The sequence below is a fragment of the Syngnathus floridae genome, chromosome 20, assembly GCF_059516105.1.
Source record: "Syngnathus floridae isolate MCC-2025c chromosome 20, RoL_Sflo_1.0, whole genome shotgun sequence".
Lineage (NCBI taxonomy): Eukaryota > Metazoa > Chordata > Actinopteri > Syngnathiformes > Syngnathidae > Syngnathus > Syngnathus floridae.
The window spans coordinates 7,795,904-7,819,020 of record NC_142432.1 but is presented as its reverse complement, the minus strand read 5'-3'; the positions used below and the strand labels follow the sequence as shown (position 1 = coordinate 7,819,020).

The 23,117-nt window shown below is 47.0% G+C and overlaps 1 protein-coding gene across 4 annotated transcripts; it reads right to left on the bottom strand.

The window, feature by feature from the left end:
• Positions 1 to 4,381: 4,381 nt before the first annotated feature.
• Positions 4,382 to 22,731, bottom strand: dipk2ab (divergent protein kinase domain 2Ab). 4 transcript variants are annotated; one of them, XM_088363655.1, is made up of 6 exons: positions 22,236 to 22,731; positions 18,105 to 18,151; positions 17,139 to 18,009; positions 7,547 to 7,850; positions 5,706 to 6,042; positions 4,382 to 5,602 (listed from the first exon to the last, which is right to left on the bottom strand). In XM_088363655.1, the coding sequence occupies exons 3-6, from the start codon at positions 17,790 to 17,792 to the stop codon at positions 5,554 to 5,556; spliced, it is 1,344 nt and encodes a 447-aa protein (XP_088219781.1). In that variant the 5' UTR covers positions 17,793 to 18,009; positions 18,105 to 18,151; positions 22,236 to 22,731; the 3' UTR covers positions 4,382 to 5,553. The 4 variants fall into 4 exon arrangements, with proteins under 4 accessions (XP_088219781.1, XP_088219780.1, XP_088219782.1 ...); XM_088363654.1 differs by lacking the exon at positions 18,105 to 18,151; XM_088363656.1 differs by lacking the exon at positions 22,236 to 22,731 and having other exon boundaries at positions 18,105 to 22,220.
• Between the last annotated feature and the right edge of the window lie 386 nt (positions 22,732 to 23,117).

Below are 23,117 nucleotides of genomic sequence, written 5' to 3'. Positions count from 1 at the left end.
TTAAACATCAAAAATTACAAACTGTCAGGCCTCAGTCAAACGGGGCGGAGCTAGCTGAACTGTTGCCAAAAGTGACAGAAACGTTCATTGTGGGTAGATCCGTAATCCCTGTATGATTGATATTATTTGGCCCAAAGTTAACCAATCAAATGAAGAAGCATACCGCACTGAATCAGAATCGCACTGGAATCGTTCCACTTTGAAATAAGTCATCCTTGAATCGTATCAAAACCCATGTATCAAATCATTTTAATTGGTCAGAGAGCCATTCATCATGGAGATCTCAATTGGCTCATAAGACCAAATCTCAATTTAAAAAAAAAAAAAAAAAGAGCCACAGGACTGACTTTGTTTTAATATTCAATTGATCGGGTTTATGTGACCCAAAGGTTTGGTAATAAGCGTCAGTAAGCATTAATTTGCTTGTTAGCGGCCAAAATCAGCCTGCACAAATTTTGTCTGAAAAACGTTTGTAATTGCCTATAACTGCCACAGGATAGTGACAAAGCCTTTTTTCTATATTAAACGAGGCAATGGCGTGACCAAGAAAAATATCTAAGTGGAAAATTTAGAATGAATTGGAAAATTCTTAGATTCTCTTGTTTTCAATGTTTTATTAAAAAAATATTTCATTTCACAATAGTGTGACAGGGAATATGCGACAAAGATTCGTGCCGACATCCTGACGACAACGGGAGGGACAAAACGTTATTACAATCAGCGTAAATGTCACCATCTCCAGCATGCTGACTCCTCATTACATCTCGCTTGAGTCACAGTGCGCCATATGGTGAGAGCTGCATTATCCCAAAAAAAAAAAATATATATATATATATATATATAGATCAGGAGATCAAGCGTCCCCTCCTGCAACTTGATGACGTCATTTCTGGATAATACTTTGTTTTCAGCAGGGGTGGATAATTGATTCTTTTGAATTTGTCATATTTAAAATCACAGGCCTGGGTTCTCGGCTAATGTACCCAGGGACAAGAGGATGGCGAGTGGTGATGATGATAGTTGTGTTGGTAGGGGAGGTGAAGCGATGATGAGCTTCCAATCGTCAGGCCAAGCGAGGCCTGTCTGTGGCAGATGATAATGTGCCTTGTAAACGGCCGCACGTTCCGGGATAATGACATGGCGAGGCGCTCTGGGCTCTTGCCGGATGGTGCTAGTCTGATGGCGCCAATGACCTGTTCCCCGTTTAGAACTGGGATACGGGAGACGCAGCACGGCTCCATTAGCTGTGCGTCATGGAGGAAAACACAAGGGCAAGGGGAGGAGGGAAAACAATACATAAGCACGAAGGGGACGTTTGAAAATGTTCTTTGTCGGCTAACCGCGAGCTGCCACTAATTTTGTCAAAAATAACCTAGCTAGCATTTGAGCTATTCTCATTTAAAAGTGGAAGAGACCACACAGTATAGCCACAATTAACATAAAAACAAAAATCAATTGAAACCGAACCTGGCAAACCTGTCCAATCCAATTGAAAATCACTGACCAATTTAAAATTTGCCAAGGGAACTGAGTCAAAAGGGGGTCGGGGTGTGCTGGGGATTTACAGGAGCTAAAAATGTAAATGTACAAACGAAAAGCGGGACATCATTATGTAAAATATTTGCATTGATTGTGAGAATGTGCAAATACATCAGCATTCACAGTATTTGCCAGTTATGTTTGTGAGCAGCCCGAGTCTGGTGCGAGGCACGCTCTAAATCCGCAAGCTTGTCCAGCTGTCAAGTGTGAGGGCGGCGTTATGTAAATTAGGTACAAAATTACAAATAACAGAAAATTCACTCAGTTGTTTAATTTCACACTTCATGGGTGGGATGCAAAATATGTAGACAAGCAATTAGAATATTTTTTACGTGATGTTATATTTCTCTATATTTGTAGACTAACAGCGCCATTGTAAAAAACAGACAGGTAGCGCAACAAGTAAGGAGGGGGTGGGGGTGGGGGTTGGCACTAAAGGCCGACTTATTCTTCAGAGCCGTTAACTCCAACCTGTTGTTCTCCACTGGCAAAGCTTGTAATCATTTCTCCGACACAGCCTCCGGACACATCAAGCAACTTAAGCAGCGAAGTCCTCTCTCCTCACACCAGATAGCCTTGAAAATGGCAATCCTTCAGAGAAAAAAAAAAAAAACTCGCACAGCAAGCAGACAACTTCCAAGGATTCTTCAATTGCCACTGCCCGCGGCTAATTAGCGGCCGAAGAGACGCGCGCATCATTCTGAACTGCTTTTCCTCAAAAGGTCAAAGTAAAAATTGAAGATTCTAGAAGCACTAGGGATGGATTCACCACATCAAGGCCGGTGTTTTCGGTCCAAAGGTTTCATGTTAACTATCAAACCACCATGTATTAAAATGAAGGAGAAAGATGTCAGAGTTGATTAGAACAACTATAGATAAAGGTTACAAGACCATTTCCAAGAATGTCTCAACAATTTGAACTGTCATGACATTCAGAGCCACCTTTTTCTAGGTACTCCTGTACTTACTTTCATTTTCCCCAAATCGTCCTGTTTGTACATCTCAAACATGCTTTACTTTCCACCCCCACAAAGCCGCTTGCCAGAGCCACGCTTTCCAAACTTCGGGAGCCTTGGTGTTCTCGTGTTGAGACTGGGTTGCGCGACAGCTTATCTAAATGAGGCATAGTAGAAGCGTGACATAATCACGTTGAAGGGATGCACGCAGGCTGCCAGGAACATTGCTGCGAGCAACTCCCGTGTATTGCATTAGTGATGATTTAGCAGGAAGGCTCCTCTGGCCCGCGGATTGCTTCTCCTGAGCCGCGGCCAAGCCCGGAAAAACCCGACCCCCTTAAAAAAAAAAAAAAACATCAGGCCAGGGTGCGCACAATTACACAAACAAAGCCCTGTTGTGCATAACCTTTCGCTCACAAAGCCCTCCTACTTTTCGGTCTCCCCCCCAAAAAAAATAAATATAGGTCATTTCGGGACTAAAAATGGCTCTCTGAGCCTGAGGCTTGCCAGAGCATGAAATAGACTTTACAGCACGTCCAGCAGGAAACTTTGCTTTTTGTTGTTGCCCATTTTTCATCCCGCCGCGTCACTGTAATCGGGCATATGGCGTGCACATCCACCCCCACAAGACCGGCCTGCCTCCTGAATAAGATATCAGCAGGCGAGACATGTACATCCAGAGTAATACATTTGCAACAATGATATCCACCTCTGCCTTTCACTCTTGTCCTGCGCTGATAAGGACGAACGGATGGATTTCAAAATGCGCGGCCTAATTATTTCCAGCATCTTTTCACAAGCCTCACAATTTGAAAATATTTTTGCTTTCTAGTGTAAATGCTCAGCGTAACGTTTATATATCACCATATCAATATTGCGTCCCACCCCTTGCGCTAATATAGACTAAACTAAGAGCAAAGCTAAAAGCATCTCAAAGGAGACATTTCTGCAGCTTTATTTGCTTTCCACGCACTCAGCAAACTTTGAAATATATATATTTTTTTCACCTTTCCAAGCATTCTCGCCTCCTGAGTCTTAATGTTTCAAACTACCGCGTCTGAAAATGGCCTCATGTTTATTTAAACTTCAAGGGCAGCGGCGGGCGGGGGTGCACGCCTGTGGTGTTTTCCTCCATCCAGCCAGCCAGCCAGCAGGCCGACCCTGGAGCCACTCGTCAGGCTAGGCTGAACATTCAAGAGACTTTAGGGGAGGTGGTGGGGCTTTGGTTAGACCGGCAGCGCTCACCACACGCGGCTGTGACGTCGGGCAAAAACCGCAAACCAAAGGGTGTGTTCAATAGAGGAAATTACAGGATGGGGAAAAAAAAAGTGCTTTTCTCTGTGTTTAACAAATGCGCTGAAACAGCAAAGATTACACTCAACACAATGGGATAGGGTCGATTTTAAGAATACTCAAAAACTCTAAATTTGTTCATTATGAACACAGATGTTATTAGAGGGTGTGCACACTTGTGCAACTTAAGTTAAATAAATATTTGTTCCCACTAGTGGCAAAATCTGTGAAAGGGATCACTTCGAGCGAATTTTGTAATATCACAAAGATTTTTACAGGGGTCTGTAGACTTTTGAAACCCACTGTATATACCTTATGGGTTTTCACCGAGGGGAAAAAAAAAAAGCTTTTTTTTTTTTTAAGAACATTCCAGAAGGTCTGGCGTTAAGACAGATTTAAGCGTAGTCAACGTGCGGATCTGGGCCAAAAGACATGAAAGATCAAAACAGGAGGAGGAGGAAGAAGGAAAGCGGCCAACATCAGACTTGGTGGATCCAACTTTAGTGTGAAGTGCGGCCAAAATGGTCCTACTGGAATGTGGAAATAATAAAATAACAGTCAAGACAGAATGAAGAAGAGTGTAAACACAAGTGTATATTTCTATATATAGATATATAGATATATATATCTTTTATTTCAATAATTAAACCCACTGAAAGTTGCAAGTACAACTTTTGAATGAAAGGCACAGGAACAATCAGACAACGCTGATATAATAATAATCCAAAGGAAACGGACAGTACAAAAGTGGACAGTTAAGTCACGCATGTACAAACTCCTGCAAGCGGGGGGCGTTGACGTCACTTTTCCGGGACCAAGGAAAACGGATTGGACACAACGAAGAGGCATGTTCCAAAAAAAAAAAAAAAAAAAAAAAAAAAAAAAAGCCCGGAGCCAAACGATTCTTATTCTTTCCTATTTGTATTGCTTTTCCGAAACACCCTGCCGGCCACGTCCGATTCACAACATAGAGAGGGGTGAGAAACGAAACATTTGAAAAGTATTCTTTCGCAGAGCTTTTCAGGGCGAAGGAGATACTGCTGCTTTGGTTAGCAGCCGGGTTTAAATGGGCATTTGTGGCCAAACTAAAAATAATCCACAAAAAAAAAATGGTTGCGGTGGAGGAACAAGTTTTTTATTTTACCTTCAGCCTCTTTGGTTTTATCGTCACGGGACTGTGCAGTTCTCTCCTTTCTTTTTCCTATAAGAGTATCTGTTGTTCTCACCGGTTCCTATTCACAAAAGGTGGTAGGGGGGGAGAAAACGACAATGATTGCCACCACCGCCACGACAGGGACAGACCCTGCGAGATTCAAGCTACCTCTGCCTTCCCTGTGGCACGCTACAGAGAGGAAAAAAATAAAAATAAAATCAAGATTGGTGGTGCAGCAAAAATGTTAATGCAGCATTTTAAATGCAGCCATGAAAGAAAGCGGGGATAAAAAAAGGAATGATCCCCCCCGGGCAAACTTTCATAGGTGTTCGATTCAATGTTGTCATGAAACGTGATGATGAAATGAGGCGGCAAGACAGGGGAAGTGTGTGGTGGGTGGGGGCGGGGGGTGAGGTCAGCGTCGCTTGATCGCACATGTTGCATTAGCCTGCGAGCAAAGTGTCGCTCAGAGCCTGCCCCCTTCCTTTTCAGATGGTGCAACCATCCGAGAAAGTTGCTCCCGATACCTATCCCGCACTCTGCATCGCGCTCCCCAGCAGAATCTTGTTAGCGGCCGCTTCCTCTTTTCAGGCGGCAAAGCCAGTCAGTAAATCAGTCCATGTAACCGAAGGCTCTTCCAAACGTAGGCGCCGTCCTGCTCCTGCGCAAAGGGGAGCTCATGACATCAAGGATCTCAAAGAGTTTGGAGGCGCCCGGGATCCAGTCTGCGGGCGCGTCGGACCGACGCCGACTCCGTCCATTACCTGGCGGGCGAGGAGGCGGCCGAAAGCCGCGTGAGGTACTCGCGCAGTTCCTTGGCCGCCTGGAAGCGTCCGTATCGCTTCTTGGGCTTGGTGCACTCGTCCAGCAGCGCCTCCAGCTGGCCGTCTTTGGCTATGTGGGCGGGCGGATCGTGGAGGAGGCCCCCGGTGGTGCCACGCCAGGTGGCATAGCGCGACAGCAGGTTCTGGCACACGGCGTAGTAGTTGTGGTCCACCGTGACCCGGGAGCACAGAGAGTCCTTGGAGAAGGACAGGCAGGCCTCTCGGTCGCACTCCTCAAAGCGGCTCTCGTACCACACGTCGTAGTTCTCGGGTTTGTCTGTTTGGGGAGGGCGGAGGCACGTTACCGGCACATCGCAATACCAGTATACATTGTTTTCTTTTCCATTTTCTTGCCACCACAGGATGCAAAAATTCACTCGGCTTATCACACCAACTCAATTAAACCATCAAGTGCTGCCCTGCAAGGAAATGAGTCCCACCAACGTTCCCCAAAATAGGAGGGGCGCATCAACATCAATCAGTGAGGTTAAGACAGATCTCCTCGCACGCGCATTGAAGCAAAGGTGTGCACTCAAGCACCAAGGTGAGGTGACAGCAATTAATGTTCCCAGACTTGATTGACAGACGGCATCAAGAAAATGAAGCACTCCTCTTGGCCACACTAACGCACGACAGCGAGGAGATTCTTCCCAAGGATGAAGCCGAGTGTGTGGCAGGGAGGGGAGGGGGGAGCACCTCATAACAGAAAGCAAAAGAAGCTCATCACTTTCTTTTGTTGGGCTGATATTGCGGGCGTGAACAAACGTACGCTGTCAAAAGCGGAGAATATCATTTTCAGTCCCAATGGATCGGTGGAACAAGCGGTACAAACGTGCTAGGTCACGTCGTCTCGTTATTTCCCGGGGAGCCTCTTGTGGAAAAAAACGACACAATGATTGAACCTCGACGAGAACGTCTCGTCAAGCTCAAAAAGCTACCTGACATTTGGGAACCTGAACGGACCTGGGAAATGCTCCAATTGTTTTGACATTGGACCGTCTGTTCAGGTCCAGCCGGTACGCGCGCTTGCGACATTGTGAGACTGATTATCACCATCGCCACCACTTCCACCATAAACGTTCTTGACGCGCCGGCCCGGGTACGCAGTCGGACTTGACAAGCTCTCAGCGGCTGTCAGACGGAGAACGTCAACAGGCCGAATTGCATTTTAAGGCGAGTCGAAAAGACAGCGTGGCAACGCGGGGAACCTTCAGCTCGCAGCTATAAAAAGTAACAAGTAGCCCTTAACGGTGCTTCAACACAACTCCATTTGATCATCGGAATGACTTCATCACAAGAATCCCTTTTTTTATATATACAATACGAGTCCACACGTACACGAAAGCTAGACAACACTTGATATCTGTCATGGGGAGCACTGGTGGGGCCTTCGCATCTGGCGACACAACATTCCATCACCTTAATAGGATTTCTGGAGAAAACGGGACAAATCAAAAAGGAGTGACTGGGTGGTCCTCCCTTTCAGTGAAGCAGCGGCGGGAAGGAGGACCAAGGGGTAGGGATCTGTCACGCACTACCTGTGATGTATAGCTCCGTCCTTGTTATGAGGTTTATTTCAAGAAGGTGGGGGAGGGGTGGGGGGAGACAGCTCGTTATCGAGACCATCTTTGCTTTGATGGAGACGAGCGTGTTGAGGGCAGAAGAAGCTGGATGAGGATATTCTTGGCTGCTTGGTAGAAGCAATGCCCCAGAACAGCTCCTGCTATTTAACCCATTTGCTACCAATGACGGTTAAAGACGTCGATTTTGAGGAAACTCACTTTGCTTGATCAGTCGCTTGTCGGCCACTAGGACGTTCTCGGCGTCGACCACGATGACCTTTCCGTCGCGGGGGCCAACGGCAAAGTTGTCGAAGCTGACGTCGAGCAGGTAGAGGGCGAATTCAAAGTCGTTGTTGGTCAGCTGCTCGGCAATGTCCATCAGCTGCCGGGCCAGGTCCGCCCGCTTCTCCCAGGGCGCGTGGTAGTAGCTCCAGAGCTCTTCGCCCACGTAGTTGACGGCCACCACGCGCCCGCACGCCCCGAGGTACTTGGCGAAAGGCCAGCCTTCGTCCGACGGGAAACTCTGAAGGGAAAACAAACTCCAGTTGAAGCGCAAATTTTAAAAGTTTAAAGAGCGGCCGTGGTCATTAACGGAAAAGCGCTTGTTGAACTTGCGACGGGAACCGGTTTTCCTCGCATAAAGAGAGAAAGAGAATAATCCCAGACATCAAACGCAAAGTTCGCCATGCAGCCTTGGGTAACATTTGATACGCCAGTGTAAGCACAAGATTTGAGAATCTGCCAAAAGGAGCGCATGAAACAGAGCCAGCGATGGCTACAGCGGATTAAATCTAACAGAAAGAGCCGTCTTGCGTTTGAAGCCCCGAGCCGATATCTGCCGCCTGCCATTACGGTAAACTTAACGGTTATTTGCGTCCGCCGAAAGTTTAAATCGTCACCGTGCCCGTTTAGCAGTGAAAATGCGTTTTAGTGATTCAGCAAAAAAAAGTTCCTCCGAAGCCTTGATGTGTTGGTTCTAACAACAAACAAGTTGTTTATGCAAATGTATTTACAAGGAAATGTTACAAATGGCTGCTTTGTTGCCACTCTTCTCCATTAGCTACAACACACGCTGTGCTGAAAACACGGCCTGTCATTAAAAGACTATTACCATTTCAAAGCGGTTCAGAGTTTAAGCAAGGCTTGAAATACAAAATCCAGATTGCACCAATGTGTTGGGGCTTCTCTCAATTTTCTGTCAAACTGTCCTTTTGCCATAAAGTGTACCGGATGGGAGCTTCCTATGTAACGAATCCCACAAAGGCTGCTGTTCCTGGCAAGGCGGTCGAGGAAAAGGTAGGGGAGGGGGGGGGACTTGTGTTTCCGAATCCTCAAACCCGATAGCGAAATGTCAGGGAACACGGAACGTTACTGTTGGCAAGGTGTGAACTACTCCTGACCGCCGTGTCACCGGAGGAAAGTCGACGCTCTGCCGCCTTTTGGTGCCTGCGAGGAGGCTTTTACATATGCACGACGAGCTCACCTTAAATATTGATGAAATACAAATTATTTAAACGTTATTCTCCCTGACGGTATATCACAAATGCGGATTACATCGCCTGTATAGGAATGGAGTAAAGTGAGGCCGGGAAACTTTTTGTGTGTTTCAAATGGGAATCGAAAAAGCAACGGCGCTAACCAGTATTGACTGAGCTCGAGAACACAAGCCAAAATAGGTCCAAAACAATTTGGTTCTGATTAGCGCCACAAAAACAGATCCAAGACCACACATGAAGCACAATGGGCTTCAACTAGGACATCACTCTTCTTGGGGCCCAGTCACCCTGTTTTGGCAAGGACTCCTTCTGAATTCTGCCCTTACTTTGGGGTCGACAGCCTTCCTCGACAACTTTTGTAAAAGTGACAGCAAAGGGGAGCTGATATCCTTTGGTGACAATTTGGAGATTCCAGAGGAATTTGGGATTAGAGGGGTTTAGTATCTAAAATGGCTTTTAAACATAGAAAGTGAAAGATTAGATTGAAGCTGGATAATTTGCTGGTACATCCCTATTAGGCCCGTTTCCTCTGACCCAAATGCAAACCTTGGATTGCGCCGTGTTGATGCAACTCTAAGCAGCTCTTGGCCATGTTGACAAAACTCGGCCCGTCCAACGGAATGGCTGAAACGGCTTTACCGTTCAAAAAAAAAAAAAAATCCTCCCAAATTGAAGCCCCTGCAGCCAGGTTTGGCGGATGAGACGAGAATGGAGAAAGCCAAAGCTGGGAGGAGAGTAAAGCGGCGTACATATGCTGGTTTACGAAAGCCTCTCTCCGCTCTTTGGTTGTCAGGTTGCAGCCTGAAAGGCTACAAAAGCGGAGCGCCGGAAGCTTGTGTGTGTGTGTGTGTGTGTGTGTGTGTGTGTGTGTGTGTGTGTGTGTGTGTGTGTGTGTGTGTGTGTGTGTGTGTGTGTGTGTGTGTGTGTGAGGGGGGGGGGGCGTTTGATTACCCCGAGGCAACTTTCAGACTTACTGTCAGCCTGTGTTACAAGAAGGCCTTCATGTCGCCGTCTCCTGCTCTTAACTCTCATCCGACGGTCTCTGCATACTCAGGTGCCATTTTCAATGAGGGGCCCGTATTTACGTGTGAAAAGCAAACGGGCAAGCTGAAGGCGAGGACTAGCGAGCGGCGTACTTGAAAGACTCGACGACTTCCTATCACCGAGCTTGATAAATACACCCCGTGTCCTGCTGATCGCTCTCCCTCAGCGCTCTTTAAACGGTTACTCGGCAGAAGCCATTACCGTCTGCAATGAGGCGTTGAGGGGGGGGGGGGGGGGGTTCGGTGGGCGGGGAGGGACGAAATGAGTTGGATACACTTCTCTGCCATCTCTGAGCAGATCTGGGAAGTTTCCTGCAAGAGGCGTATGAAGCGCACAGGTGGTAAATTTTACCATTTGTGTCCCCCGGAGACGGCGTGCATTTTAAATGCGCTGAAAATGCAATTCTGGTTACGACTTTTTGTGATGCCAAATTCTATCCCTGCCAATTGATGACAATCTGCTAAAGTTGGACATACGCCGTATATTGTTCAAATTGTGGCACGTGGCACTGCACGGGTGCTGGAAAGTAAACGCTAACGACTTAAGCTAGCATCAACTAGCATCTGAGTCGTACGTAAAAGCGGCTCACTGTCAACACCTCGCATTTAATTAGCTTAATGGGGCAACCAGCACTATGTCTGGTCCAAAGCTCCGTTTGAAAGGCAGAGGCAAGTAAATTACTGTTTTACTGTCACGCCTCCAAAGTGGCAATTGAGCAAGAACACAGGACGCGAGTCGTGACATGCAGTCGTCAATTCACGATGGACCTCTGTTCCGAATTCGGAAAACGTCGTAGTCATCCAGTAAATACGATTTAATACGAAGAAATGTAATAAACAAGACTGGCAAACACACACACACAAGCTTGTTCTTATTGCAGGTGACCTCGCAGTGACTTCTAAGGGCAGTTCTGGCTAATCTAATGTAAAAGGTAGAGCCGGTGCACAACAGCGGCATTGAGCGGGGGGACATGTGTGCTTTCCGCTCCCCTCCCTTTAATACAACAGACGAGCTGGCGTCCTCCCGGGGGGTGGTGGGGGAGGGAGGGCATCCGAGTGGGCTGAAATGAAACGGGGCCACAGACAAATAGGCAGCCTCGGGAGAAGGAGGATGAAACGAATGGAGCGAGCAGTGCAGGGAACACACACCTGCGTCCTGACATCCGCTGACAAAGACGTGCCCTTCTACTGGACAAATTGGGGGAGGGCACGGGCAAAGAGGCTCTTTGAGCGTCAACCCAAAACTGTATCCCGCCGCATATGAATGAGAAAATGCAACGTGACCAGGGCTGATAACAACCTCTTTTCAGGGGCCGAGTAAACATCAGCGGCTCCCAAGATATCGCCTTGGCTACCCCGCAAGAACACTTGGCCAATCAAACACCAGTGAGCAAACGCTGTGGCGCAGAGCTGCATTTATACATGAAAGCTTTGTGTGTATATATAACGAAAAGGCTTGGGCTTAGCAACGATGGCTACTTAGAGGAAATTAGTAGCTAGCCACAGCAGTAGTTAAGGGTGCGGTTGAAATTCTCTGCATTTTCTGTCCTTGACTAAACCCCGGCGTTTTACGAAAAGCAAGTCAGGACAGGACTCTGGAGGCCAGTCCCGAAGATCAAATGCTAAGTGTGGAGGGCAGACGTGTTCGTGTCAGACACAACAACAGAAATTTCTTCCGGCTATGACTCAGATGCTTTAGAACAGGGACTCATCTCTTAGGCGGAGTCAGATGTTCCTCTGAAGCCAGTCGGGGGGCAGGAGGGGTGACATTTCTTATTCACCTTTTTCATATGGAGGATGTGCAGCGAGCCCCTTCTGGCATTTTGGGGGCAATTTGAAGTCTCGAATCCAGTCTGGTAGCCCACAGCAAGCGCTCAAGCCTCACTAGGGAATGGGCTTTAAAAGCCCCGTCGTCGCGGTCGTACACATGCAGCGAGACATTTCTATGTCATCTGCCCCCCAACTTGCTCACTGGCCTCTTTGTTGCTTCTGCAGTCTTTTCGGTTTCTCAGAGTAAAATTCCTAGTCAGCAAACTAAGTTGGAGGAAAGGTATTTGCTGAAGTGTCAGAGCGTAGAGAGACAAAGGATGCGGAGTGTGGTTTGATTCCGAGTAGCTTCAGTCTGCCTCATTACGATGGACGCTACTGACAGCAAAGTCACCCACCACCCTCTACGGAAAGAAGGAAAATTGTTTTGTAAAGACGACCTAGAAAGAAATTCAAAAGTCTACTTTACATTTGAGCCTATTGCACATTTGAAATCTATCTTTCCTGTAATTAGAGTTGGTTTATTGTGACAAATGCAGTCTCTCCCCTCCCTCCCGGAGTGATCCGCACACTGCTTCCTTATTCGCGTCAAAGCTCCTATCAAAGCATATCAATTAGCTAAGCTTTAACACAAAGCTTGAAAATCTCTTTTAGATAAGAGTTTGTGGCTCTTGCACAAGTCACTGCTTTGATGCAGTCAGCGAGTCATTTTTGCCCGGCCTTTTAAATGAAATGTCACACTTGACTTTAAGCATGTTTTAAGTATACTGAAGAATGAAAATGAAGACTGGGAGTGAAAAGCGAGAGGGGAGGGGAGAGGGGCCGACCTAGTGGTTTCTAATGATAACTGTGTGCTGACCTGAACCCGACCTCATAAATCCCCTTTGCTGGGAAAGCCAGGAATGTGTAACGTCAAAGGCGGTCGCTGTTGAATCCGTCTGGGTGGTTGTGCCGCTCACGCGGACCGGGGAGGATCCCAACCGGAACTCGAAACTAACTTCCGAGGGCATGTACGTTTGAGGTCTGCGTCGAGGATCGCGTATCGCAGAGCGGCAGACAATTATCTCAGGGGACGGCAAACTGCTGCGACTGACCCTGTGCTCAGAAGCTCGCTGCGGATAGAGCGAGTCAGTATTTAAGAGAATTTAATGAACCAAACAGTCACGGAGAGGTTCCACTGTCCCGAGGCAGCTGCACTTGCAGTGACTACGAGTCAATGTGCTGCATTATCTGAAGGTATTTTCTCTGGCAGGAAGTGCCAATGGTGGATACAACAGTGGCTTGCTTGGCAAGCAGGCATGACAGAAGGAAGCTTGATTTGGGGGGTAGGGGGAGACCCGGTGTGTGGTACGGGGTGCTTCAGACCACCTAAGCAAACACAGCTGTCATGTGTGCATGTGTTTGTTGAGGATTACGGTGACAACGGCAGGCAGGCTCATTCAAAATGGGAGAAAAGGCCACAAGGCCCTGGGCTTGTAGGACAGAGAGTGCTGTCAAACCATTCCCCGGCCCTCCGCCTTCCAGCGGAGACGCCATCCAATGAGGGCATCCAAAAGAGGGGAGCTGGGCCCGGATAACTCTCTATCCTAACAGGATTCAGTCTGTACACAAAGGCGTAGAAGAATAATGAAAAGGGGATTGGGAGCACTCGAAGCCGGGTTAAGCGGCGTAAACAACTCTGCTCTTAAGCGCTAAGGAGTGTCACTGTCTCTGGGAACCAGAAAGCAAATAAGATATTCATCACTATTTAGTGATGGACCTCAGCCACTTTAAAGGATGGGAGGCAGACACACCACGCCGCAGGACTGAAGGCGAGTCCGCAATTATGAAGTAAATAGTCGGAAACTATAATTGGCCTTGAATTGCATTTGGCATGTCCCGTCAAGTGTGCCAGTGGAAGTAGAACCATTTCTTACCAAAAACAAATGTTTAGGAATCGGCTCCTTGCTCTACGATAAATCAATTTTGGGAGGGTCACGTTTCAGGTGTCACCTTTGCCCTTCCGTGTTTATTTAAGCTTCAGTTCCCAAAGGTTAGTCTTGTGATTGGGTATGCAAAAGCTCATTAAAATCAAAAACAACACAAAGAGACAATCCGCCCCCCCCCGTTTGGGGAGAAAACAAACAATGCAGCCAGACTGTTTGTTGAAAGCACATTGGGTCTTTACTTTTCACAGTTCAGATCTTCCTGTCAGGAATCTTAGCAGGCATGAAAGATAAGGTCATCTATCAATGTGTGTGCTTCTTTTTTTCTGCAATGCGGTGTTGGGTGTCAGATGTTGTGCGGGGAAAAAACAGATGGCTACGCGACAGGACCGTTCTGATGAGCATGTCGGTGTCAGCCGAGGACTGGGTGTTAAGTGAGGAGGTGGTTCTTTGGGATGGTGGCAAAGGGGAGGGAGGGTTGGGAAAGCGGCACAGATTTGAGTTTAGAGGAGATGAGAGTGCCGCCGGCTGAGTGAAGCCCACAGCCTGTCACTTCCTATTCTCAGCTTCACTGGGCAAAGCGGAGCCCAGGACCAAAAAGGGCGCGAGTGCAGTCACATGGTCCTGGCCGCCTCGCAAGGCTTAATGACTTGGAACGGAAGACCGAGGCGAAAATCAAACTCGTTTCCGATTGGGCCAGATGTACTGTAGCCCATCAAATCACCTGATGAATCAGTAAGTCGTTTAGCCAAAGGAAAGGCGCCAAATTAACTGCAAATGGGAAGAAGCTTGATGACTAAGACTTTTGGGAGAGGGGGGGCGAACTCAGCGTTTCTAAATACATACATCCCAAGGCATGTTCCATCTGAAAAGGGAGTGCAACGAGCCTTTGCCTTTGTCGTGCTACCCGATCAGAAGCGATCTGCTCCTCCCATGATTCATTTCATTTCACATGGATTTTAAACGGCGCTTATACGTGGCGACATTGTGTTTTCCCAGAACACAAATAGCCCCGAGGAGCAATTTTATCATTAAATCATGTTACGATTTGGCTCGCCATCAAACAACTGACAAATTACCATCAACGAACTGCTTCCAATAATGTTTGTCAACTGGACCGGTCAGTTGCTAAGAAGCCGCTTACCTGAACATTGCGTAATCTTTGCTCGGGATAATTAGAAGGAAGCATTAGGGCGTAGTAAATTTGTGCATTTCACGGAGCCTCCCGTGCCTGAACTCGAGAGGCACTCAACAGTGCGCAAATAAATGCGCACGTTGGCTAATGCGGCGGAATGCTCACTGAGCCGTCTCCCGCTGTAGTGAAGGAGGAGGGCCACACTGCAAGCACAGCAGGTCGGTGCCGAGTACAGTGTGGGGAGAAGACGGGTCCATTCAGAAATGCCTGAATGATCCACCGGAATTAGCCCCGGGCATCTCTCTAAGACACGATTTTTGTGTAGACTAAATGATGTCACCATTGAATGAGACGTCAAATCAACGGGCATCATGTGACTTGGCATATCTACCGTTTTGATTTAACCGTGACCTTAACTCCACGTAGATGTCCTGCGGAAATGACACCTCATTGGATAGCGATGATATTTATCAAGCCAAAGCAGGAAACAAGCGCTAGACATGGCGCCAGGCTTTTGTATTTCGCCGTCGTCATTTTTTTTTTGGTCATCTAAAAATATTTATTCCCCCACGGCCAAACGGTCTGGCACGTGACAGAGGAATGCAAGCTGTGTTTGCGTATGCCTTGCGTATAGCACGGCACACATAAACGGGCCATTGTTGTCCCGAGCCAAAACAACAGAGCAGATTGTTTGCCACTGACAAAGGAGGTCTGGTGTCTCATCGTGAAACAGGGCCCATTTACTGCCAGTGGCTACAAAAGAGCAAAACCACAAGGCATTCTGAGAGTTCAGAGCTCACAGAGCAGACAGTAGAAATGTTACGTGCATTATTCAAGCGAATAAAGCCGGGGGAAAGAGAAGCAGTGGCAAACAATGGCGGCAGGAAATCCGTCGTATTAAAGACGGTGAACCTGAAAATTGTAACTCTTGGGGGTGACGGCCTCTGCTAAAACAAATTGAAGCAGTGGGAAGAAGATTTTCATTAATTCTGTCCTTGCTTATCTTTTGTTAAAATTCAATCTCTACCAGGCGGGTATCACCGGTGGCCAAAACAGACATCCAGGTACCGCGGCATGTTCATTCTATACATTAATTCTTTATGGTCCACTCCTGCCAAAGCTTGGCAGAGGGTCCTTTGGTATATTTTGACCAGCCAAGCCGTCAGATCTTTTTACCCTATGTTGTCGATGCCAACCATGTGCTACATAGGATCGTACCCACGTGACCCGAAGGTCTCTCAAACACACCACAGATGACAAGGTGTCGGGATGAGCCACGTGCAAAAGGAAAACACTGCCAAGAGAAAAAGAGTAGAGGGATGCATGCAGCTGATGGGAAGGTGTGATGTGTTGGTGTCTGATGTCTTTAGCATTCCATTTGCGGCTCCGAATCACGTAGCCTTTGGGCTCGGGGGAGGATGGCAAGAGGCCACGGCAATGGAATAATCCGGAGTTTGTGGAGCATATATTCATCCGCTGACAAAAAGAGAGACACAGGCGGACAGAACAAAAGGCAGAGAGGAAAGCACGAGCCGGGTGAAACGGGCATTATGGATCAACTGGACAAAAGCTGATCTCGCTTTTTATCTTGCGGAATGCCGGGAGGCGTCCGACATTATGAGTATAAAAAGGGGGGCTAGGGTTGGAGGTCAGTTATTGAATGTCAACACGGGCTGCGACCGTTGTGGTTCTGTTGAGACACGGTCAATGACGGATTGAGATTGGAATTGATCGGATGCTTGTATATCACACAGGGAGATGGAAAAAAGCCGCGTCGGTGGAGCCTTTCTGGCAACCGGGATGATAGAACACTACATTCCGAGCACAAACTCCCACAGATGACGGCGGCCCATCGGACAGAGACACGTATTCAAATTAAAAACAACTTGGACCATTTACAGATTGCAATCTTGAATAATTCAAATCCGCCCTACATATGGTGTTAAATATGCAATCTTGCCGCCAGCAAAATCCTCTCATCTTTCACGAGGCCACGGCTCTCAAAACCTTTAGAGGATCGCGAGCATTGCCAAAGGTTCTGAAAGGGTTCCTCCCAAACCAACATCTATACATAGAAGGGAAATGAGCATACTGTACTGGTGAGCTTGTCCAAAGATAACCCCAAAGGATGACATTGCTTAAAAACACCTGGAGCCATAACTCCGTCCTATCAAAACAAAGGTTAATGGGAACAACAGTCGAAGAGGGAACACAAGAATTCGTAACATCTGATGCTGCCTATCGTGCAGAATCAGACCTTCAACTCACCCTCCTCATAGGTCTGAATTGCATCAATGCTAATAATGGAAGGAAGGTATATTTATCTCAGTTCCCAAAGGCATTATAAAAACACGTCAACAGGCTTTCTTTAGTTGGTGCCCTGCCACTTTAGATGAGGATAGTAACAAAGGTTTAACCTCCTAGGTGAAGGTAACAAAACAATACCTGCAAGACAAGTGGTTCCGGGTTGAATGCCAAGGTCATGAGCAGCTGCATTCTCTCCGTGTCCTTCAGGTTCTTGAGGAGAAAGCTTCCAGAGTCTTTGGTCTCCGCGTAGCGTCGAACCACGCGGTCCAGCAGACGCTGAGAGGGGCAGTGTACCAGGTCTGACCAGCCCTCTACCACCTCTGGAGTAAGAAGACGAACGTCGCCATTGATCCTAGCAAATTCAGTTTTGTACATGGCCTGGATGAGATCGCATCGAGGCCTGCCCGTGGCCCTCTTGCAGATCTTTTGGTCTATCTCGGCCAGCTCCTGGTTGGAGCCCAGCCGCTTCAGCACAATGCGACGCGTGCCTTCCCTGGGCTCTCCGTATTGGGCAAAGTAAACATTCTTGACATTGAAGATGTCGAGGAAGCGCAGGCGCCCCCACGTCTCAAAGGAAACCTGACCGTTCATGAATTTGCGACACCAGCTTGTGCCGAAGCAGGCGGGACACTTGTTGAGGTTGATGAAGCGACGGTCCGTGAGCTCGTTCTTTTGGAACGAGGCGAACAGGTTGTGGGTGTTCATCAGCAAGATGACAAACAGTCCCACCACAAACAGGAGCTTCAGACAGCGGTACACGCGGCCGAGTTTGAGAGGGAGGAAGCGCAGCATGGTGGGGACGGGACAGAAGTGTGGTCACGAGGGCTTCGGCGGTCGGGACCGTTATCCAGATGGCTGTCGGCGAGTTGACTTCAACGCCTCTCCGTCATGGCGCGTCGGGTTGGCATCTAGAGCCACAAGCTGGGGCGAGGTTGGCAGTCCCTGCAACTGGCCGGTGAGTCATGTTCAACCAAGCTTCCTGTTGACGGGCTACTTTCAGCTAGCAAGCCTGGATGCGAACAAAAACAAAGAGCAGGAAACTCATCAGAACAGGTCACAAGAAAAAGAGAAATTGCGTACGCATTCATTTTGATCACGGCTTACCGGTAAATGACGACTTAATGTGCGCTACCTTGAAAGATGCCCGTTTCCTGAGAAGAAGCAATTGCCAGAGAAATTCAAATTGTTTCATCTGAGAACTTTCCATACCTTTGTCCACAGATGAGACAGAAGGTGGCAGAAAAAATCAAACCACCAGTGCCCATTTGAACATTTTCTCTCTAAGAAAATCATTTTATGGGCACTCACAGTAAAACGATAAATAAAAGCAAGGAGATGGTAAGGATATAAAGGCGGCTATCAAACCAAGAGTGAAACGCCTTTCTCTCGAGTGCAAATAAAAAGGTGCTCCTTATTCTGCAATTGTATCACTTTCCTATACAGCGCTGTGCTGATCAAAGTTGCCCTGCTTTGATATGCTTTGAAAAATGGCCCCTGTTACTGTCCCTCACGCTCGAAAAATAAATGCCATCGGGTAAAATCGTCTCGCCGTCTGGCACAAAGGGATCGTGTCAAGAAATAACCGCAGAACAAAGTGACTCCAATCTGGAATTGGGGACGGCGGATCATCCAAGACCAAATAATATTAGATTCCTTTGAGCTTTAAGATGCTTCCAGAAAGACAATGAGTCCAGCCATGCAAATTAGCCGTCTTCAATTAGAGCTCATTAGGACATTCCTATTAGGACAACAGACTAGCGAGAGGGCGCGGCTAACGAGCAAGCAGATTAGCGTGGCGTGTGCACACTGATTCTTTGTGTTCGGTCCTTCCAGTTTAGCTGCCGAGATGTGGCTTCACGACGGAGAGCTCCAGGCGGCCAAGTAAGCGGTGACGGCTGGAGCAGCAGTGGGGCCTTCGATAAGGAACTGCACCCACCGCCATCTGAGCCTAGCTAGGCTATAACGCTAAAAATAACCCGAATCCAATTAAGGGGAAGTAGAGACGGCGGCTGCACTGCTTGTTGGGTATTTTTTTTTTCAAAAGAGGACACAAGATTTATGAATGCTGTCTGTCTGCACTTGCCGTAAAAACTCTGAGCATATAATGTACCATAAACAAGATGGAAAGCCTGAATGGTGATCTGTCACATCCGGATGCCATTCAGTGATTTATGAAATCATAAAAAAAAGACATCACCACTTTTAGGGCTTTACGAGTGAATAATATCCAGGGCACATTTAGTATACAATGACAGCGGTGCAATACTGTGGAAAAAGTACATGGTAATCCTTTACACTTTTTTTAAAAGTCTGAAACCTGCATAACACTGAGCAAGCTAAAAAAAAAAATTGCACCTCAGCATCACGCTGACTTCCACAAAATGTCTCCAGTGTGATGAATGAACAATAAAAAAATATATTACCCCTCAGGAGTGGTGCGCATTCTGCCCGTTCTAAAAAGCCAAAACAATAATTTGATAGGGTCCCAAAAATAAAAAAATAAATCTATTCCTCCAAGATAATCATATTCATTTGGGAAAAGAAGATGAATCAGCGGGGAGAAAATAAGAACACAGTCAGCCAACAATAAAATGTCGATATGAGCCGAGGAAGCATACCGTTTACATTTCACTACATGGAGCGAGGGAGTGAAGGAGGGGGGTAATGGAATGGAATATCACGTTGCTCTAAGATATCGAATCAAAACCCATTTAGCTTCCAACACAGGCGGTTAGGGCTTCGACGTCGCAGCCCTGATCTTGGGAGTAGATACGAGTTTTAATTTGGATCAGCAAAGGACTCAAGGGAGGGAGCGGGTAGAAGTCACTCATCTCAACGGCGAGCTTGAACCAACAGGTAATAAGATGCGCGGCTGGGCGGGCGGCTAACAAGCTAACACGTAGTGTCTTGCCGTCTCTCAAGAGAACAAGTGTTAGGCCTCAATTACCTACGGAGCGTTACCTGGATTATGTCGATGACCTTGTTAATTGGCGCGGCGAAAGGATAAAGCGCACGCAGCAGTTTTGACGAGGTTGTTAACAAAAGGCCAGCGGAAGCGTTAGCCAAAATACATAACCGTCGCTCTGATTCTTTGGAGTTTACGTTGGCAAGGTTGACCTCGAGAGGGTAAAGACCACATGAAGGTGTCGGACGCTTTGTATTCTGCACCAGATGTGAATCAAAAAGGGTGCCAGCCAAGTGAAATTTAAGGTTGGGGGCAAACCTCATTGTACCCCATGGTGTCAAATTAGCCCCGCTCTCAGATCTCACCCCGGCGACATCTCGTCTCTCCCTTGAAGGGAGGAGGAGGGATACACAATACCAAGCGGAAACCCCTGTTTAGAATAAGCATCAGATTGCCTAACGTAGGGGGTGGTGACTTTTCCTCGCTACCATTTCTCGGGTGAGCACAGAAGAGAGGCAAAGTAAGGCGGGCAAATCAAAGGGCGCCCCGCTCCTCATGCATAGGAAATGAGCCTTGCGTGCAAAATGCAAGTTTCAAGTCGGGGCAGATGCCAAGAGACGCAAAATGCCTCATTAGCAGGAGAGAACAGTGCCATAATATAGCGATAGCTAGGCCTCGTGTTGACTGAAAACAGAATGAAAGGTTGCGGATATTCCAATATTTCAACTCGTCTTCAACATTTGACAGGATAAGCCAGATAAGATAGGGAATATCCTCCAGGGATAATCTCCGCCGTTGTTCGTCAAATCAAACTGGATTGAGATTAACATATTAGAGGGCTTGGATGCCACGGGATAAACCAATTGTCTCGGTGGCACCTGCGGGGAATTTTTAAGACCACATGTAGGCACAATGTCAATCGTTGATATCACGTCATTAAATCTTTTAGTCTATAAAATGTCAAATTGTCAGCCGCATTCCCATTGTGTCAACCAACTGTACTTTAAACGACAGAGCAGACTCACCTTTTGGCAATGGTACGCTCCAGCATTTTTCTTCAGTGCACCGGCACAAAGGTTAAGTGCATCCAAATATTCAACTGAATCGCATTCGCTTTAGAACTTAAGTCTCAAAGCCCACACATGAAAAAAAAAGTGTTTAACGGCATTTGCTGGCGGCTTTCGCCGCAACATCAGACGAAGCTTCCACTTTCCCACCCCTGCTGTCATTGCGAGGCTCCAGTTGCCAAGGTTATCGACTGGGGGAGTCAATAATGTTTGATCGCAAATACAGAGAAAAAAAAAACAACTCACAGGAGAAAGCACGCGGGCGGCTTGCAATGAGAGAATCTTAACGACAGCAGCGTTTTACACTCCTGGAGGAGCATTAAGGCTTTTTAAAAATCAGCACCAATTAACAGCAGCCTCCTCTCGCAGGGGACATTATTAATCCGGGGATCTATTTGTTTTTGAGGTTTTTCGGGTTGTAATGTGCTTGACTGTTCAGAGGATAGCATGCTAATTTAGATTGATTTTAAGACTAACCTGATGTTTAAAGGCTCAAGAAAATCAAATGGCAGTTAAAACAAAAATAAAAAGATTAGAAAAGTTCTATTATGCAAGGTGGCATGGAAGTTGCATTCATATCCAAAAAGATCCCGTCTCATTTTGAATCCCGGCACATTTCTCTAACAAATAAGCAACCCGAGTCATGCAAATTGATGTAAATTCTGCTGCCAAGTGCGTTACAAACTCGCAGTTGGAATATTTTCAAGGAGTTCCCGCACTTGGGATCGGTACCCCCAAATGGGACTGACTGACTGGCTGGCTGTGGGAGAAAAAATGTTAAACGCAACTTTATTTAATTTATAGGGTGTTTTAGGCACGTGATCCTGTCTAATTTAGATCTTGCGCTGAGACACAAATGTTGCAGCTCTGCATTTCAAACACTCCGTGTGCAAATGCAACGCAACCACACGGTTTTACCAACGTTATTTCAGTTTTTTTGTTGTTTTGTGTTCAAATTGAGCTTCAAACGACTCACGGAACTTCTTTTTCTGCAAAACATCACGCAGAACCGTTTTAGCGGTTATGTTACCCGTCTTGTCGCCGCTCGTGGACAATGGGGGCATCTGATAAGAGAAGAAATGCTCTTATCGTCTGCTTTCATCGGAGAAAAAGAAACTAAAGTGTCACGCGAAGCCTCGTGTAAAAGAAAAATCACGAGCCAGCCAAGTCCAAATTGCACAATCACTTCAATGGCTTAAACATTAAGGCTGAAGTCGAACTGACGAACCGATGGAAGCCAAGTTGAAGAAAAAAACAACAAACCTGAGTGACTTTTCTTTCTTTCCAGGTTAAATGTGCAAAAAATGTCAGCAGACGCTCAGCTCTCACGCGATCATTCTTCAAAGTTGGTGCGTGGGGTGATCAGGACCACATCAAGGCAACAAAATAACAACAAAAGGCAGTTTCAACTGGGCTCAGTTCCCATCGATCACAACACGCGAGCTTCTGCTTCGTTGCAAGTAGCGGCTCCCCCCGTGCATGTAGCCAGCTAGCCTGCTAGCCGCTCACATAAACAGTTAGGATGTCGAATCTTAACTCTTCGTAGACCGGCTCGTCCTGCGTCCTCTTCACAAATGAGCCGAGCGTTGGCGCAGAGTGTGGACGTCCATGAGTGTCTGCGGAGCATGGGTCTCTTTGCATGGGCAAGAAACGTGCTCCTGCTCCGCTCTTCTCGCCCGAATAGCAGCTCTCTACTCGCCTTGTCTAACCACAATAGAATCTCTGGCGACTCTTTTCAACAGCAGTCTTTTTTACGACAGCCTAGGTCTGTTTACGCTCGTGTTTCCATAGCGACTCTTCCAATGTTTGTCTCGGTGGAACGCCCCCCACCCCCCAGAACAAAGTTTGCCCTAAAATGCAACATTTTGTGCACTTCAGGTGAATATATCTACAAGTTGATTATTAATGTTATTCAAGAAAATATATTGTTTAATTAATTATACGCCCCCTCATGGATTTTTTTTATTGCTCCGTTGTCCTTAAAAAAAAAAACCAGAACCCAAACGCACCATATGGGGACATTTACAATAATAAGCGAGCCACTCGGTTGTGCAACCGAGACAACACTTAGATAATTGCACTCCTTCATCACAGAGACGATGTTATTACTATCGTAATCAGCGAAGTAATGCACATGGCAAACAC

Bases quoted from the DNA above. Each gene is read 5' to 3' on its own strand.
- dipk2ab (XM_088363655.1), bottom strand. From the start codon at position 17,792: ATGCTGCGCTTCCTCCCTCTCAAACTCGGCCGCGTGTACCGCTGTCTG. The intron at 7,851-17,138 runs GTATTGTTTTGT...TTTTCCCTTCAG, and splicing joins CGGAACCACTTGTCTTGCAG to AGTTTCCCGTCGGACGAAGG. The intron at 6,043-7,546 runs GTGAGTTTCCTC...CTCCCCAAACAG, and splicing joins CAAGCGACTGATCAAGCAAA to ACAAACCCGAGAACTACGAC.